Source organism: Eretmochelys imbricata, chromosome 5, assembly GCF_965152235.1.
Source record: "Eretmochelys imbricata isolate rEreImb1 chromosome 5, rEreImb1.hap1, whole genome shotgun sequence".
Classification (NCBI taxonomy): Eukaryota; Metazoa; Chordata; order Testudines; family Cheloniidae; genus Eretmochelys; species Eretmochelys imbricata.
In genome coordinates this window covers 36132916-36150514 of record NC_135576.1, presented here as the reverse complement: position 1 = coordinate 36150514, position 17599 = coordinate 36132916, and the positions used below count along the sequence as shown (strand labels likewise).

Genomic DNA, 17599 nt, shown 5'->3' with positions numbered 1-17599 from the left:
CCCAACTCACTCACGAGGCCACTAAGCATGTCTGGGCGGTGGGGGGAAACAACCAAAAAATATAAACTAAGTGGAGGACTCAGTTTCAAAAAGTGTGAAAACTTCTCAGGGTGCAGGGAGGAGATAGCTAGGGGCTGTGTGAAGTGAGGGGTGTAGCTAAGGGTCAGCAGGATGAAGCTAGGGGCTGTGTGCAGGAAGGGGAGTAGCTCAGCCTCAGGGTGCAAGCAGGGGGTAGCTAGGGGCTGTGTATGGGCGCAGTGGGAGGGGGCTCCCAGTGTGGCTCCCAGCTTCAGTGGGGCAGTGGCTGGGGCTCCTGGCTTCAGTGCTGGGGCTCGGGTTACCAGGTTTCAGCTGCAGGGCTCCGCAGCCCCCCCTGAAAGGGCTCATGGACCCCCAGGGGGCTGCGGACCCCCAGTTGAGAACCACTTTACTAAACTTTACTTTTAAATTAACTTTATTTTCAGTGACAAGAAATTACGAAAATTCATTCAATGGAAAGAAGTCCATTAGCGACAAATGGAGGAAAGGCAAAATTGAGTTTCTTAATTGTAATCTTGGTCTCTCCTAGCATGGTGCCACTGTTCTCAACGGAAGTTACAACTCATGGTATTTCTGACCAATCAGTAGAAAAGAAGCAGAGCGCTCCTCTTGGAAACTGAAAGTCTACAACAGTAGAGCTATCACAGGAGAAAGAAAAGTAAACTGCCTGCACTCTACCCTGTGCTAAGATATATTGCTGTTTTCTGCAGCAAAGCCATGTGCTTCGGCCAAGATTTTCAGAAGTGGAAACCTACAGTCAGATTTTTTAATAAGTCAGGCCTCTTATTTAGGAGCCTAAATTGGGATCCACGAGCTTAACTTAGGTACAATTGCTCTTTTTGCCAAGTGGTAGCAGATGTCCAGGGGCCTGTGCAGGTTGGCTTTCCAGTGAAGGAGAAATCAGTGAAATGGAGTCTAAGTATTCTATACTTATTCTAAGTAAAGCTTGTTTTATTTGTACATGTACACCAGTTCTGGAACAGAGGTGCTCACAAACAACATGGAGGTAATTGCTTCTTTTAGAAATCTCAACCCAAAAACCAAGACCTGGTTCCCAGGGAGCACCTCTGCTTCAAGAATGGACTCCACTCAAAGATCCATGAAGAGAGCAAACTCTGCCACCAGAACTTTACATAAGCAAACTAACACAAAGCATGTGTCTTTCCAACACTGGACATTTTCTCATGTGCTAAGAAAAAGAACTTGGAAGACTGTGGGTAACAGCACCATCTGGTGACACCTGCCATAACAGATTCTATTTTTGAAAATCTTGATCCAGGTTTATTTGCTACAAAAACAACAGATCAAATCAAGCATGGAGTTGCATCCTTCACATTTAATTTCCTAACAACTACGAATGTAATATTTATTAGGCATACCACACGTTTCATTATCCTAAGTAAAATCACAAGTGGGAAACCCCTTTGACCATGCATCTTCTCTCCAAAACCAGTAGTTAGAGATAGTTTCTGTTGACAGTTCAGAAGTACCAAATTTTGATACGTGTATAGCAATACCCCCTCTTCCATAAATGGTGACATCTCAAAATAAAGTCAAAACCATAATCACATTACATTCTCCAACTTACAGGTACTGGAGATACCCTTTTTCTTCTAACACCTGGTGATTCTGATTTAACAGTTCTAGAGGATGAGGAGCTACTAGGAGAAGGGCTACGTCTTCCTTTCTGAGTTGCAGACGCATTGCTTTGCCCTTCAACTTGAGGTTCTATTGATAGTTTGTTGATTTCAGAGCCATCACCTTTCACTGGGATTGGTTTTACCACCTTGTAGGAAATAAGTCACAGAGTTTGTGGTTAGTAAAATGATCATCTTCTAAATAAAGCAACAGAACACACTAACTTGAAGTCTGTTTTGGAAACATATGTACAGTGTTTATATTTCTTCGTTTCGCAGCTGATATATTCCCTTTATACTGAGATATCAGCTATTCCCCAATTATGTTAGTGATCAGTGTTTGAGAGTCACATTGGCATTTCAAATGTGTGTGTTATTAGATTATAAGATTAATTCCCATTCTGTTTTTCTCAGCAATCATATGTCCAAAATTAACATTCATTCATGTCTATAATGTTAACAGTTTCTGCACAAATTATTTGCCACCTTTGGTTCTTCTAGGTTATAGCTGAAACTGCTTCTTGACTTCAGATTGCTAAATAAAAAGTGGCCAAGTTCTTTATTGTAAATAATTATGCTTTTGATCTTGCTCTTTTGCATGCATCTTTCAATGTTACTCGGACAAAACCGATCACAAGCCATCTTGCAGAAAAGGAGCAACATGAACTCGCATTTTGATTTATGTCAAGAATCATGGAAAATGTTTTTTCTGATGGTAATCACTTGTGCTAGACAAATGGGGGATTAATACATACGTTTTAAGAAGGTAAATTTTTTAAAATTTAGAAACAAAATTTTTTGGGGGGGGTTTGACTGAGAAAATGGTTTAAAGTTCTATTCTGTAAACACAGCTACTTTGGATGTCAACAGAGGGCAGTGTTGTCACAATAATATTTTTAAGCAAAACAATATCAGTTGAGCTATTTGACTTTCTAAGCACCAAACACACTACAGATCTGTAAGGCATACAGAATTAGCAACAATTCTTCAAACAGCCAATAAAAGTGAACAAAGGGATCATAACTAAGTGTCAGCAATCATAACTAAGATACAGGGTAGCGGGGTTCTAAGAACAAATATTTATTAAGCCATCTTGGCACTTTTCACAATTGTAAATAATTAGTAAAAAAAATTCAAATTATTATAACCGTTTCTTGAACACTACTTACCACAGGGCCTCTCCTGCTTCTCCTTTCCAGCCATTCATGCTTCCAGGCTGGCATACATGTTGCCTTGAGTTTCTCCCTGATCATGCGCTCTTCTGGGCGGTCATCCATTTTCTGCAACCCCCTGAGGGTTTCTTTAGTCTCCATGTCACGACTAAAATAAAGAAAAAAAGAAAAAAAAATCATAAATATGATTGTCTTTAATTAAAATTAAAGACATAACACTGTGGTATTCTTAAACCTTGTACCATCATAAATTTCTCTCTCTCTCTCTCTCTCTCCTTACAATATAATTACCAAAACATTAATTCCAACTGGCTGGAGCAAGCCACTTAAGCATTACTGTGAACAATTTGCTACCCTGCTATTTGGAGCATAACTGCTTTGAGTTATGAAATGTGTACTAGTCTGGGTATTAGACATCCAATAAGAAAAGTTTCTTTATGAAATACTAATTTGAACCAAAACAAAACCCCCCACAACAACCAATCCCCCGCCTCCACAACCTCCCATAAAAAGCTCAGAAGTTTAAGGTTGCTCATATACCTATAGACACATGAAGGCTTGCAGTGTCTCATGTATTTTAAGACAATTTATAACATGAATAGTGTAGAAGATTTAGAAAGAGGAAGGTATAGTATAAAAATATGTCATGCCACAAGTCATTTGTGTAAAAAAAAGCTTAGTGAAAGCAATTAACACTTAATTTGTTTAAATTAGAAAGGGAAGTCATAAAAGCAAGGATTACGTAGTTAAGAGCTGCTTTCTGGACTACTTTTGAGTCAAAAGGATTCACAGTCAGCTACCATAACAAAATATCTATTCCGCTAATATCACTAAAATGAATGTGTAACCCATCTGGCTTATATGATTTTGACCTACAGTAAAGCAGTTGCTGTGTTTACAGGCAACAACAAAAATACTCAAATACTTAAGTACACACGAGAACAGTCCGAAGGATTACCTGATTCTATTGAGCTATCTGCTAAATCACCAAGAAAACTACATTCCTAGCCACAACACAAGATCCCTTGCCATGTTCTCGAAGTTAGTTCATTTAAAAGAAAATAAATTGTATTTTTTCAAAAATCAAATCTATCACCTAAACCCAATTAGACTGTCAATCTGAATGGATGCCTATATATTTAAAATAAATAAATCACAAATGTGGAAAAAATAGGGCTTTTAATAATTTGTCTACACAGAACAAATAATTTGTATATTTGCCACTTTTTCATATATATATATATATACATAATCCCATCTTAACCTTCTGAAATGTTTATCTTAGTTATGCAGATAGAACTTCACTACTATACATTGTATTACATGAGTTTTTTGTAAGTAGTATTACTATTAGACAATCTGCAATACATACATTATCTTTCCTGTGATAAAAATAAATTAAAAATGTCTCTTCTGTGCAACAATCCATATCTAATGGTGAAAAAGTGATTGTAAAGAATGAAAAAAAAAAATACTTTGATCAAACGTTTTTGTTGGCCAAAACAGCATTGATCAATGTTACAAGACAATTTTTCTCTCATTGTAGAGACTAGGGAAACAAACTATCTAGAGACAGGAAATATCTTTTTCCTGTTCAGTGCAGAAGTGTCATACACAGATGGACACCAGAAAACAAAATATTTTCTTTTTTTTCAAGCAACATCCTCTAAACATACTGCTAATATGAGTTTGATTTTAGGTGTTTTATTGAAAGTGGCTGATTAATCCTAAATTTCTAAATACAATAAAAATTCCATCCAAATAAGCAAACCATTTTAACCTCTGAAAAAGTCAGGCCCATTCTGAGTCATCAAGGAGATTAAATATATATTTAAACAAACCCCAAATTGGGATATTCATATTCCTGCTGCATGAAAAAAAGTGTCTGAATCCTAATATAAATGACAAATTCTTCAATATAGTGAAAGACAGAATTTTACTTGTGTTTTTGTAGTAGTCAGAGTTCCAATCAAGAATGGGGCTCCACTGGGCTGAGGGCTACACAAGAATATACAAAATCACTCCCTAGATTATATAGGGCCGTACTTATATTCCTTCCTTATTCAGCCAAAACACCCCAGATGACTATGGGAGCTTTACCTGAATAAGAACTGGGCCTATATAATGGTACAGCCACAAAAATCTAGGTGAGAATTTACCTCAGATATTTTAAATTACTTAAACATCTAAAATATACTGTAGCTGTAATTTCATGATACTAGCCATTTCAAATGCGCGAATACTTTGTATACAAGACAAAAAAAACTATGCAAGCAATAAGAGAATGAAGCATACTATTTCATCTGTTCACATAACCATGATTAACTTCCCAACTGATATACAAAAGTCTTAGGGACCCTTGAACTTGAATTAATGAACAATGTAATACAACAGTCTTACAATCTATACTTGTTCTCTGAAAAGCAGAAGCAACTATCTTGTTCTCTCATGTGACAGTACAACAAATATACTCTTACTTACAAAGAACTGTTGTTTTTAAATATTGGTGGGATAGACTAGCTGAGTCTGAAAGTGTTCTCTCTAGTAATTGAAGATAAGTTCTGCAATTAAGTATCATACATTACCACAGAACGCTGTTTTGGGAAAAAAAAAGATTTTATGTCACTGAACTCAAAGTATAGTTTTAAGTGAAGTACATTATTAAGATTTCTTGTACTGAGCATTTAAGAAAATTCCCACCCCCTCATCTCCCATCTGTGCATGGAATATCCTTGTGTCTTACATCCTTGTGTCTTGGAATATCCTTGTGTTTTATAAACTGAGTTTATCCACAGTTGGGCCTGATCTTCATAACTAAGGCAAGACTCCTACTGACTAAGATGGGCAATGGTAATTTTGAGTCATGTTAGCAGGACTGGTTCCTATATTACTCCACTTTAAAATCCTCAGAACAATAAAAATAGCTTTTGATGGATGTTGTGGACTGCACCACTCCAACAAATCACCAAGCGCCCGATCTTGCAAGGTGCTGAAGACTAACACTGATCCAGAAAAGTTTTTAGGCACGAACTCAACTTAAGCATGGGAGTACTCCCAATTGAAGATTAACACTAAGCATGTGCTTAAGTGCTTTGCTAGAGCAAATGGAGAGCACTTTGCTGAATTTTAACATTAGATCTCTGCAAATAAAACTGCTGCAAAATTGCTAGCTGAATATAATAATCAGTAATATTGTGTGTGTATATACACACACACACACACACACACACACACACTTCAGTTCACTTTTAACCAAATATTCTTATAAAAGCCACACTGTTGCCACGGGTCATTTTGAGGACTATTACATAAGAGTATTCTCATAATGAAAGATACAAATACAAGCTTAGGCAGTTTCTTAATATTTGGAAGCTCACAGATAATTAGGAAGAATTATTTCTGATGCACATATTATGACCAACCGCTACAAAGACATGAACTACTATTGGATCTACTTCTCATATTAAATGTTCGAGATTCAAATACCAGAATATATAAATCTTTTATATTCTAAAATTAATTAGCAAATCTTCAAAAACAAAATGGAAATTAGTTTCCAGTTGCTGTTCCTGAATAACTTCACTACCGCCACCTGAAGAATGTCATATTATTAAACTATGCATCTATTCAATACACATTTTATAATCTGTCATTATAGCTCATTCTTTCACTGCATCAGGTGGCCATGTATTCAGGTCACAAACTAGATTCAGATTTATACTTAATGCAGATGGCAGGACTCAGAGAAAAAAAGATTACATTCCATTGTCTGATGGGTTAAACTGATGTTCCCTATCCGCACATGCAGTTAGAAATTAGATAACATCTCAGCACTATAAAAGTACAGTGCTATGTAAGTAAATTACATACAAAAGTCTATGTTAAAATAACATTAATTTAGGTTGCAAAGTCAAGCACTGGAAAAACATGAAATATCAGAATTAAGGTTGCCATTGCAACTGTATCATCTGAGCATCTCACAAACGCAGATTGCATTTCAAACCAGAGAGTATTATCCTCATTTTACAGATGGGCTAATGGAGACAAAAACTTTCCTGAGGCCTCACAGTGAATTATTGGCAGAACCTCATGACTTTCCACATTGAGCTCATTCCTTCAGATCACACTGCTTTACTGTGAGAAGTGTTGCGCATCCACAGCTCCTACTCACTTCAGTTGTAGTTGTGAGTGCTTAGTACTTCTGCAAATCAGACCCCAGGGACTCAAGCTGGGCACACAGAACTGAAGGACAGACAATTAGTGGTCACCTGCCAAAATTTGTGTTTAAGTGACTTGCTCAGCATCACACAGGAAGTCTGAGGCAGATGCATGAATAGTACTGAGTTTTGCTGCCTTAAACACCAGAGTATTTTCTCTTCCTGAAACACACTGCCTATCTCATTCTCTACACCCTGTAACTTCTACAGCAAGAAAGGAACGATTCCTAAAAACAACAGCCACATTTAGTACACTGCCCCGATTCATTCCTTGAGCCCCATCCATCCGGTGCAATGAATGTGGCCGGAGTCTTTTGGAAAAATGGTATGTGATCACAATTACACATGCTAGCACAATGCATATACACAAGAGGGAAGAATTAGGGTCGCATGAGCAGGCAACACAGCTTTCAAGAGCCATGACCTACAAACTAAATGACTTGCTTTTAACATTTTTTACATATAATTTCCTAAATTTATTTTCAAAGGTAAAAATAAATTATATTATGCAATTGTAACAACCCCCACATAATGCACCATCAGGCACTGAGAGACTAAGGGTAGGTCTATGCTGCAATTAAACTCCTGTGGCTGGCCCACATCAGCTGACCTGGCTCACAGGGCTCACGCTGCAGGGCTGTAAAATTTCAGCATAGACATTCAGGCTTGGGCTTGAGCCTGAGCTCTGGGACCCTGTGAGGGCGGAGTGTCCCAGAGCCTGGACTCCACCCCAAGTCCAAAACAATTTTACAGCTCCGCAGATCCCTGCGAGCCCTAGTCAGCTGGGTGTTTAACGGCAGTGTAGACATACCCTAAGTGACTTGTACTGGGTGTGCAGGCTGCACAGAACAAGCCCGACACTTCCCCCATCCAACGAAAGGTGCTCTGGCAGGAGCTGGTATGCCTCCGAAAACACCCAGGCAGCAGTGTGCCTCTGTTACACTGACAGCAAGAGACTTGGCTCTTCAGAATATTGGCTTGCTGCCAAAATCATTATGAGAAATGCAAACCAAAAATGAGAAGTGTTGATTTTCACCTTCCTATAGCTAAGCGAAACCTGAGTGGAATTTCATGGAGCAAGCCAAAGGCACTTTCTTAGCCCCAAGGCTTTCTCCCTGATGAATTTCAAAAGTCTTCTCCAAACAATGCAGGTAGTAGAACTTCTCAAAAAGTTTACAAGAATCTTGTATTATAGGAAATTTTAGGCAACCTAAATACAGAGGATGTTGCCAGCTCCTCATATAATAATGAAGTGAAAGATTCCATAGAAGTGTCCTAAAAAGTAGGGTTCTGAATTGGTGTTCATAACAGTGAAACAGAGAGAATGTCCACAGTTTTGTGAAAACTATTACTTTTCACATGACTGTCTCACTCACCTAGTAGGAGCATTGTATTACCAATTTGGATCGGGTTTGTGAATAACTATTTTACCTCAAATATATAAAAGTTCAATAGGACCAATGCATTATATTAATAGTCTATGTTCAAGACAAGTTTTATATAACATTGTGGAATGCACATGCTTTTTTAAAATATTTTTCAAAAAATTCTTTTTTAAATTTGAAGGTTTGTTATGTATCTATTTTGTACTGCTTTGTAAGGCCGGGTTTTCTAAGACACAGCATTACCCTTCAATGACAATTTTAACATAAGCACAGGGTACATAAACTACATTATTTCTATTTAACAAAATAACATTGCCTATTTTAAATGGCATGTAAGCAGTCCAAAGCAAATTTTATTTTTTGAAAGTTCAATGTACTTAATCCTGATTTTCTAGTAGTAAAGTACTGTTTTTCATTAGACCAAGTATAGCTCTAATCCATTTGTCTGGCTCTCTCAATTGCAAACTATTAAGAAAGAAAACAAGGCAAAACTAGCTTCTTCAGATAAGTAGTTTTACTTAGTATACAGGTAAACTGACTTTTCCCATTAGTAGTAGAAAAACTACGGGGAAAAAGACTGAAAACAGGTAAGAGCAAATTCACTAGTAAAAGAAAAGCTCTGTCTGCCATACCCATAAATACATAGTTGTAAGGAAAAAAAAAATCTAATTAGTAACTGTCCTAGTAACTTCTGTTTACATTTATGTGTCCACCTCAAGAAAGTTAGCATGTTTGACACGTGGGATCCTTAAAAGCAAACAATCTATTCTTTAGATCCTATCTTCTGGTCGCTAACATTTCAATAATACTTTCAATGCTTTTTCTCTTTTGTGTCTAAAATATTATTCTTTATTACCACCAGGATTTTTTTAAAAAGGAAAATAGCTTACTCAGAGTATGAAAATATGGAAGAAAGGAGGATTGCCCAGGATTTGTCCCTAAATCCTTAACCTAGATCTACTGTCTTCTCTACATTGGTAATGCTTATGCTGCATCTGGAAAGCATTTTATCCTGTGAGAGAACCTTAAAGGTTTATACGTATCACAGTAAGCAAATTTTATGAAGCAGATACAAGTGTTTTTAAAAAAGAAGTAAAACTATCAATTCTTTCAGAATATGAGACTCTCTGGGCACAGATTCAAAGGGCTATAGATAGGTGAAGTCTGGGGAACACCCAGTATTCTCTGTCTATACAGCCCAACTTTTAGGCAAGAACTTCTTCCTTTATTAAGGAGAGTGCTGAAATCCTAGACAACAGTAGTGTCATGGAAAGTATACACCAGAGTCCCCCGAACTATGGGGTGCACGGAGGAACATACGGGGGGAGAAAGCTGGGGCCCAGGCCAGCCCCCATGTGGCATTAGCCACTGACTGAAGACAGGATACTGGGCTAGATGGACCATTGGTCTGACCCAGTGTGGCCATTCTTATGTTCTTATCTATATATGTACACATCTAGATATAATAATTATTCTAAAATATTGGCAACAAGAAGTTTATCAAACAATTCACACAAAAATTCAATATGTTTATTACTGGAAGGTAACCTTCACATAATCTAGGATGTACACAACTAAATCTATGTCTGATCTAAGAAACTGGAACCTACTTTTTCATCTCAATTCAATGAAGGCCTTTGACTGGGCTGAGAGGTTATTGTTGGTTACTAACTTTTAAAAACAATATCAATGGTATAACTTATTTTCTTACACAGGTATCAAGAGAGAAAGGTAATTACAAATTTAAACACCAAGTGCATGTCTTATAAGAGCAGAGTTCAGGTAAATGACTCCCTCCCAGAAATAATGCCACTAAAAAGGGGAATGAGATAAGGATGCGTTATTCTATTTGTTTGAACAGAACAGAACTGTTTGGGGGGGGTGGGGAGGAGGGAGAAGAGAACTAATGCGAATGTTACAAGACCCAAAACTGAAACCACAGAAAAAAAAATACCCCTTTGTGTAGATAACATAAGAACAGCAATACTGGATCAGACCAATGGTCCATCTAGCCCAGTATCCTGTCCTCTGACAGTGGCCAATGCCAAATGCTTCAGACGGAATGAACAGACCAGGCAATCATTGAGTGATCCATCCAACCTTCTGGCTAACAGAGGGTAGACACACTCAGAGCATGGGGTTGCATCCCGAACCATCTTGGCTAATTGCTATTGACACCCCTATTCTCTAGGAACTTATCTAGTTCTTTTTGAATCCTGTTCTAGTTTTTGGCCTTCACAACATCTCCTGGCAACGACTTCCACTGGTTGACTATGCACTGCGTGAAGTACTTCCTCCTTTTGTTTTAATCCTGTTGCCTATTAATTTCATTGGGTGATCCCTGATTCTTGCGTTATGTGAAAAATAAATAACACTTCCTTACTGACTGCTGAGGAGAAAGTGCAGATTTTAGAGACCTCTATCATATCCCCACCATTAGTTTTCACTTTTCCAAGCTGAAGAGTCCCCGTCTTTTTAATCTCTCTCATGTGGAAGTTGTTCCATACCCCTAATAATTTTTATTGTCCTTCTCTGTACCTTTTCCAATTCTAATACATCTGTTCTGGGTCACCAGAAACGCATGCAGTATTCAAGGCATTGGCATACCCTGGATTTATATGTAGGGGCATTATGACATATTATTGCATCTTATTCAATCCTCATCTTTTGTGCCTGCTGTTCTCCAAAAGCTAAACAGCTTTAGCCAAGTCTTGGGCTAGAAAGTAAATATTTTAAAAAGTTGGTGTATACACTTAATGAAACAAGAAAAATATAGTAAAGCCCAAAATTTCATGTTTTCTCTAATGGGTCTCTTAACTAAAAAAAAAAAAAAAAAAAAAATCTTGAACATATATGCAACAATCTCATTTTATAAAACTAACTTCCCTCATCTTCTGCAAAAATTACAAAGGAAGCCAAAGCCCGAAATAAACTATACAAGTAGATTAGGTAGATCAGGGGTTCTCAAACTTCATTGCACCATGACCCCCTTCTGACAAAAAAAATTACTTCACGACCCCAGGAGGAGGGACCGAAGCCTGAGCCTGCCCAAGCTCCACTTCCCTGGGGGCGCAGGGGGAGTTTGCGCCAAAGCCCGAGCCTCACCACTCTGGGAGAGGAGGGGCCAAACCTGAAGCTCAAGTGCTTCAGCCCTAGACAGGGGGCTTGTAACCTGAACCTGCCGCCCAGGGCTGAAGTCACAACCTTTCCATACTCTCTCCTTATAAAACAGAAGTTACTTTTCTTTTTTACTACCAATTATAAAGGGGCACCGAGGCCTTAATTAGTAGTTGTAAAGTTCTTTGCAATCTTTGGATAGAATCCAGTGAAAAGTTTGTGGTTCTTTTTAGGATTCCCAATCAGGTATAAATTACAACTGCTTTCAAGAAAAAATCCAATGAACAAGAAGTAGCCATGTCATTAAGGGGGACTGCTCAAAGACGGGAGTCTTCTTTTTAATATCCAAAGGGTTTTTTATTCAAATCATTAAACCATGAAATGTTTTTTTGCAATATTTCTGCAAAATTTCTTCAGACATTGCTTTTCCTGTAATCTGTATTGAACTCTCTGGAAAGAATTTGTAGGTAAAGATGCCTTTATTGAGTATTACTGCTTCTTTAGCAACTATTTAGAGTATGTCTATGCATACAGTGCTGCAGCGCATCTGGTGAAGACACTATGCTGGTGGGGAGAGAGAGCTCTTCCGTGGACATAAAAAAAACCTACCTCCATGAGTGGCATAAGCTATGTCGGCAGGTGCACACAAACACTTGTGTCAGTGTAACTTATGTTATTCAGGGTGTGTGCAATAATTCACACCCCTGGATGACATAAATTTTGCCGACATAAGCTGTAGCGTAGACTTAGATGTCACACTTTTGTGTTTCACAGGTACCCTGACTTTTCCAGGAGCCTGAATTTGGTAGAGCGTGCTGTGCCTCAAAAGATAAGAAAGGAAAATGATTCTGCCTATTTATTTCTCTAAACTATTTTGAAAGGAAAAGCTGCTATCCGTATGACCCTTGGCTTTAATTGTTCACAATCTACCCTCAAATACTGTAGAAATTAGTCTGTTTAATACACTTTGCATTTCAGCTGCCTCTGAGCAATATGCTTTGATGGTAACTAAATATAATCAAGCTATTGTTTTGTGTGTTAGATTGGTGTGTGTTTTATATATGCTAAACTGGCATAGTTTGCCAGATAAATGTAGTTTTATTTGAACCTTTTATGGGTAGATGGCTATTGTTGGTAAACTGTCACATTTCCTGGTTACTCGTTAAAGATAAATGAGACTAGACAGGGTCTAAGATGTCAGGATCCCTGGAGGGAATGAATACTGAAACTGACTGCAAGGCCTTTTGTTATCAAATTCTATTTACATGGAATTTGCTGTCTGCAACTCCTAAACATTGGAGTTGCAAAGTCAGAGCTTTAGTAGAGTGGGATTTCCTTGGTATTCTGCTCACATATTTCTCTTGTATTAATTTGTGGTTTTGCAATTTATTTTAGATTAATGTTTCTGAAAATACTGATTATGTCCCTCTCTCCTCTCCCACCAGAGCCTCCTTTTAAAAGAGGTAGAAAGTTAGTGGGTTTTCACAAACTATAAAAATAATGAATTAGGTTAATCAAGTCACCATATCCCAAAGTACATTGCATTTGAGGAGTATACTGCAGGGACAGTACACATATTGACAGGTTTCAGAGTAACAGCCGTGTTAGTCTGTATTCGCAAAAAGAAAAGAAATACTTGTGGCACCTTAGAGACTAACCAATTTATTTGAGCATAAGCTTTCGTGAGCTACAGCTCACTTCATCGGATACATACTGTGGAAAGTATAGAAGATCTTTTTATACACACAAAGCATGAAAAAATGGGTGTTTACCACTACAAAAGGTTTTCTCTCCCCCCCACCCCACTCTCCTGCTGGTAATAGCTTATCTAAAGTGATCACTCTCCTTACAATGTGTATGATGATCAAGTTGGGCCATTTCCAGCACAAATCCACTCTCCTGTGGGTCGGGGGGGGGGGGGGGGGGGGGGGGAACCTGGATTTGTGCTGGAAATGGCCCAACTTGATCATCATACACATTGTAAGGAGAGTGATCACTTTAGATAAGCTATTACCAGCAGGAGAGTGGGGTGGGGGGGAGAGAAAACCTTTTGTAGTGGTAAACACCCATTTTTTCATGCTTTGTGTGTATAAAAAGATCTTCTATACTTTCCACAGTATGCATCCGATGAAGTGAGCTGTAGCTCACGAAAGCTTATGCTCAAATAAATTGGTTAGTCTCTAAGGTGCCACAAGTACTCCTTTTCTTTTTAGTACACATATTGTATACTGGAAGTTGTAAAGTACATAGAAGTATAAGCAGGATAGGAGTACAACAAAGTGTATTTTTATTTCAGGGCCAGGAACACATGTAGGAGGCACAGGAAAATTAACACCCTGAATCATTAGTAGTCTATATGCTCAGACTAATTCATCTGCATACTCTGTTTTGGTTGCTTCGGCTTTTTAGAACTATTTTGATTTTAGGTTGCCTCACTAAAGAGTCAGTCTTTATCAGGCAGTATTTTGGGGCCATTCACCTTCTCAACACACTCTGGATAAAATTAGCTCTCCGACTTAGGAGTCGGCCGATCAACTGAAACAATAATTATCATTTTTAGCCACGCACTCTTGAAATTCTTGATGGCATTCACTTTTTTTCTGACCTCTCTCTTCAGAGAGTGTATGTTCTCCTCCCTGCCCCCCAACCGCCACCCCTAGTCCCCCCTGCAAACAAATCAGCTCTATTAGCCCAGAAATTGAGCTATATTTACCTTGCCTCCAACATGTATCTAGATTAAATTTACTCAGCAGCAACTTGCTTTGTTGGAGTATAGCTTTTGCGAAATAAGATTCTTCTTTGTTTCACTGGGTATCTTTTGTGTTTTGTACAGCACTGAGTACACTGTGTTTAACAAATAATGGAAGTCTGTATTCTTGGAAATGAAGATCCTCGATTCTATTCTTAATGGAGGTGCGTGGGGTTTACCTGGCAGCAGTTGCTTGTGCCTATGCTTCATTTTGATAGTGTACTGTAGATAGGGTGCATGCTCCATTCAGAGTAGAGTATGCACTATCAATGAAACATCTACCATCCTTTTGTCCTGGCCCCACCACAAGTGTGTGGCCACAATTAGTGGCTCTAGGGGGCTGTCTCTGCCCTCCCGAATTAGATGTTTGCTCAGTAAAGGTTTGGTTTATTTTTATATCCATGCCCTGGAAGCTTTGAGCTCACTAAGGCACTGATCCCGCATAGTCTTACGCACATGCTTAACTTTATGGCTGTGGGTATTCCCATTGACCCATAGTGCATAAAATTAAGAATGTGCTTGTCTACACAGGCAATGGTAAAGCACCGCCTTAATGGGCCTTGTGTGGTCACGGCGCAGTGCAGCACTCCCAGCGCTCTATAGAAAACCACCTCCATGAGGGGCATAGCTCCCATTGGCGCTTTGCAGCACTGCCACTTGCTGTGCTCAGGGGGTGTTCTTTCACACCCCCGAGCGAGAAAGCTGCAGCACTGTAAATTGCCAGTGTAGACAAGCCCTAAGTCTTTAAGGAATAGGGCTGAACATAGCCGGTCTCTGCAGCTCTAAATTTAGAAACGATTAGGTCTTGAAGGCAAGGTATATAAAAGTGTGCATGTACACAAGCAACTTGCTTATTTAATGTAACTTAATTAAATTCATATCCATAAAGCTCTACAAATCAGACTGATACCCATTCCCAATGTACATTCAACTTGTGCACTAATCTTGAGCTTCTTGTTTTCCGCGTCATAATAACCCGACTCTATCCTTGTCAAATGGAGCATCAATTAAAAAAAATCTGCATATCAGATAATGAAACACCCGAGATAAAATATGTAAAGTAACAAATCCTATTGTTTGTACAATGCCTAGTATAATGAAGAAAAATCTCCACTTGATTCTGTGAACACTTGCCACTGAGAAATTAATTATCTTTTTAAAATATTAAAATAAAATTTGTTCTATTTGTCTACTGTCCTGTGGGGCCTGTGATTGGTGTTTTGCATAACTTAAGAAAGCAGTCCACACAGCTTTAAAGATTTCCAATTTGTTTTGAAAAGAGTAAGTCCAGAACTCCACTTCCACTAGATGCCATTTATTGCATAATCAATTGACTTCCATGCTTTTTTACCATTCCAAGTTTCCTTTTTAGAAATAACATTTTACAAGCCTTTGTGGTTTTGCATGTGCTATTTGTGTATGGTTTGTTTCAAAGACTCTCTCATGTGGAGAGGACTTAAAATTCTCATTCCATTGGTGTTTTGGGTATGTTTATTTTCTGCCAATAATTCTTTATTTAACAACTCCAAACGGTGTTCTAAATTGCTTTCCCCCTTGGGATTTCTCCAGCACTGCTTGTTGCAGTAATTTAATGGGCCACAATATTGAATGGGAACTTCTAGTTTAAAAGATATTCCCTATATATAATATGGGAATACCTTCAGAACTGGTAAAACTATGAGAAGTGTAGTTCATCTATTGTTTTAATCAGAATTTGAAAACACCCCAGTCACTTAATCATGGAACTACCAAGACATGTGGATGGGGCATACAAGCCCCATGGTAGCCTGGAATGGATTACTAAGATGCAGTGATCCCAACCAGTCTCTCCCTTCTACACCTGTGCTAGGTGTCAGATCTGGAAGGAGATAAAAAGGTGGGAGCGCGTCTTAGCTGGGGGATGATAGAGAAGGAGAGCAGATTAGAAACTTCCACGTTGTACGCGAAGCTTGGCTGAGGCCAAGAATTAACTGAACACTACAGTCTGCCAGAGCCTCCCTGAGGGAGGATAGCCCTGACACAAACAGTGAACTTGATTGATAACCAGACTCCATTGCCCATGTGCTAAAATTTCAAACAAACACCTTCATGCTATCTCCCCTGCTGCACTATGTCCCTGGGAGTCTCATTATAAGTTACCTCATCATCCACCCTCAAACTCCTCCTCAAAACTCTCCTTTGCTGCTACATCTACATAAAACTCCACAGCAAGACTGTTCGTGTGCTAAGACCACTGCCTATCACACTGACCAATACTGTCTCATTGTTTCCTTGTACTCCCCCATCGGTCTGTATCCATCTGTTGTATTATACTTACACTGTAAGCCACCTGAGCTAGGGAGTCATCAATATTTCAATTTAAACTCACACAGCATCATTCCGCCACACAATGGATTATTGAAAAGGCATCTTTGAGACCTCAAATTTTAATTATAAAATACTAATTGTGAATATTAGAAGTTACTAATTCAAGTGAGAACCTCAACCATGACTATTGGTGAAGTCACACAGGTCAATTTTCCACTGTTCATTGTTATACCATTATTGCCATCCTCTCCATTCTTAACTTCTCATATCCACCTATTACTTCCTTCTGTCTTCTTTGAACTCCAACCTAACATTCTTCTTCCCCAAACTGTCTCCATCTCTTTTGTAGATAGTCAAAATATTCCAGCTGCCTCTTCTTGATTTTCCCATCTTGTCTCTTCATAGAATGTCACACTGTTCATGGTAGTGACATGAGACTTCCAAAGAATATCTACTTGTCTTCATACTCAGATAATCAGACCAAAGACAGATAATCAGACAAGTCTGAATTACATTGTCACTACTCTTCTTCCCTCTCCAAATGTTTTCAATTTCAGATCACACAGTAGTAGAAAGTGGAGATATTCATAAGCACTTCATGTTGGTGGTTCTAGTCCACTGGGGCAAAGGAGTTAGGAAGTCAAATACTAAATCAGTCATTGCCCCTTACTTAGTTTCACCCAATGGAAACACCTGGGATTTTGTAATAGGACAATAAACCCTGACTGATAGAGTAAAGGGTAAAAATTCTGTTTGGTTAGCCAGTGTTTTTCAAATCACTGTGTGTACCGTTTTAACTTATTTCCAAAGTATAAATCCTTTCTCCGGAGTACAATGCTTCTTGACTTTGCAATACCAAGTCTGACATTTATTGGGTTCATTATGCCCTAGACATTATACCAAATCCTTGTAGTTCATTAGCTCCCTCCTAGGATATGCACTCTTTAAACATTTAATTGAAACAAAGATCTATTAA

At 38.4% G+C, this 17599-nt stretch overlaps 1 protein-coding gene across 2 annotated transcripts in view; it reads right to left on the bottom strand.

Annotated features, from left to right (window-relative positions):
- Positions 1-17599, bottom strand: part of MAP3K1 (mitogen-activated protein kinase kinase kinase 1) — a 96093-nt gene that overhangs the window by 37810 nt on the left and 40684 nt on the right. For both annotated transcript variants that reach the window (XM_077816858.1, XM_077816859.1), the window contains exons 2-3: positions 2846-2996; positions 1628-1825 (exon numbers count right to left, since the gene is read on the bottom strand). In XM_077816858.1, coding sequence (XP_077672984.1) covers positions 1628-1825; positions 2846-2996 — 349 coding nt within the window. The remainder of the gene's footprint in view (positions 1-1627; positions 1826-2845; positions 2997-17599) is intronic.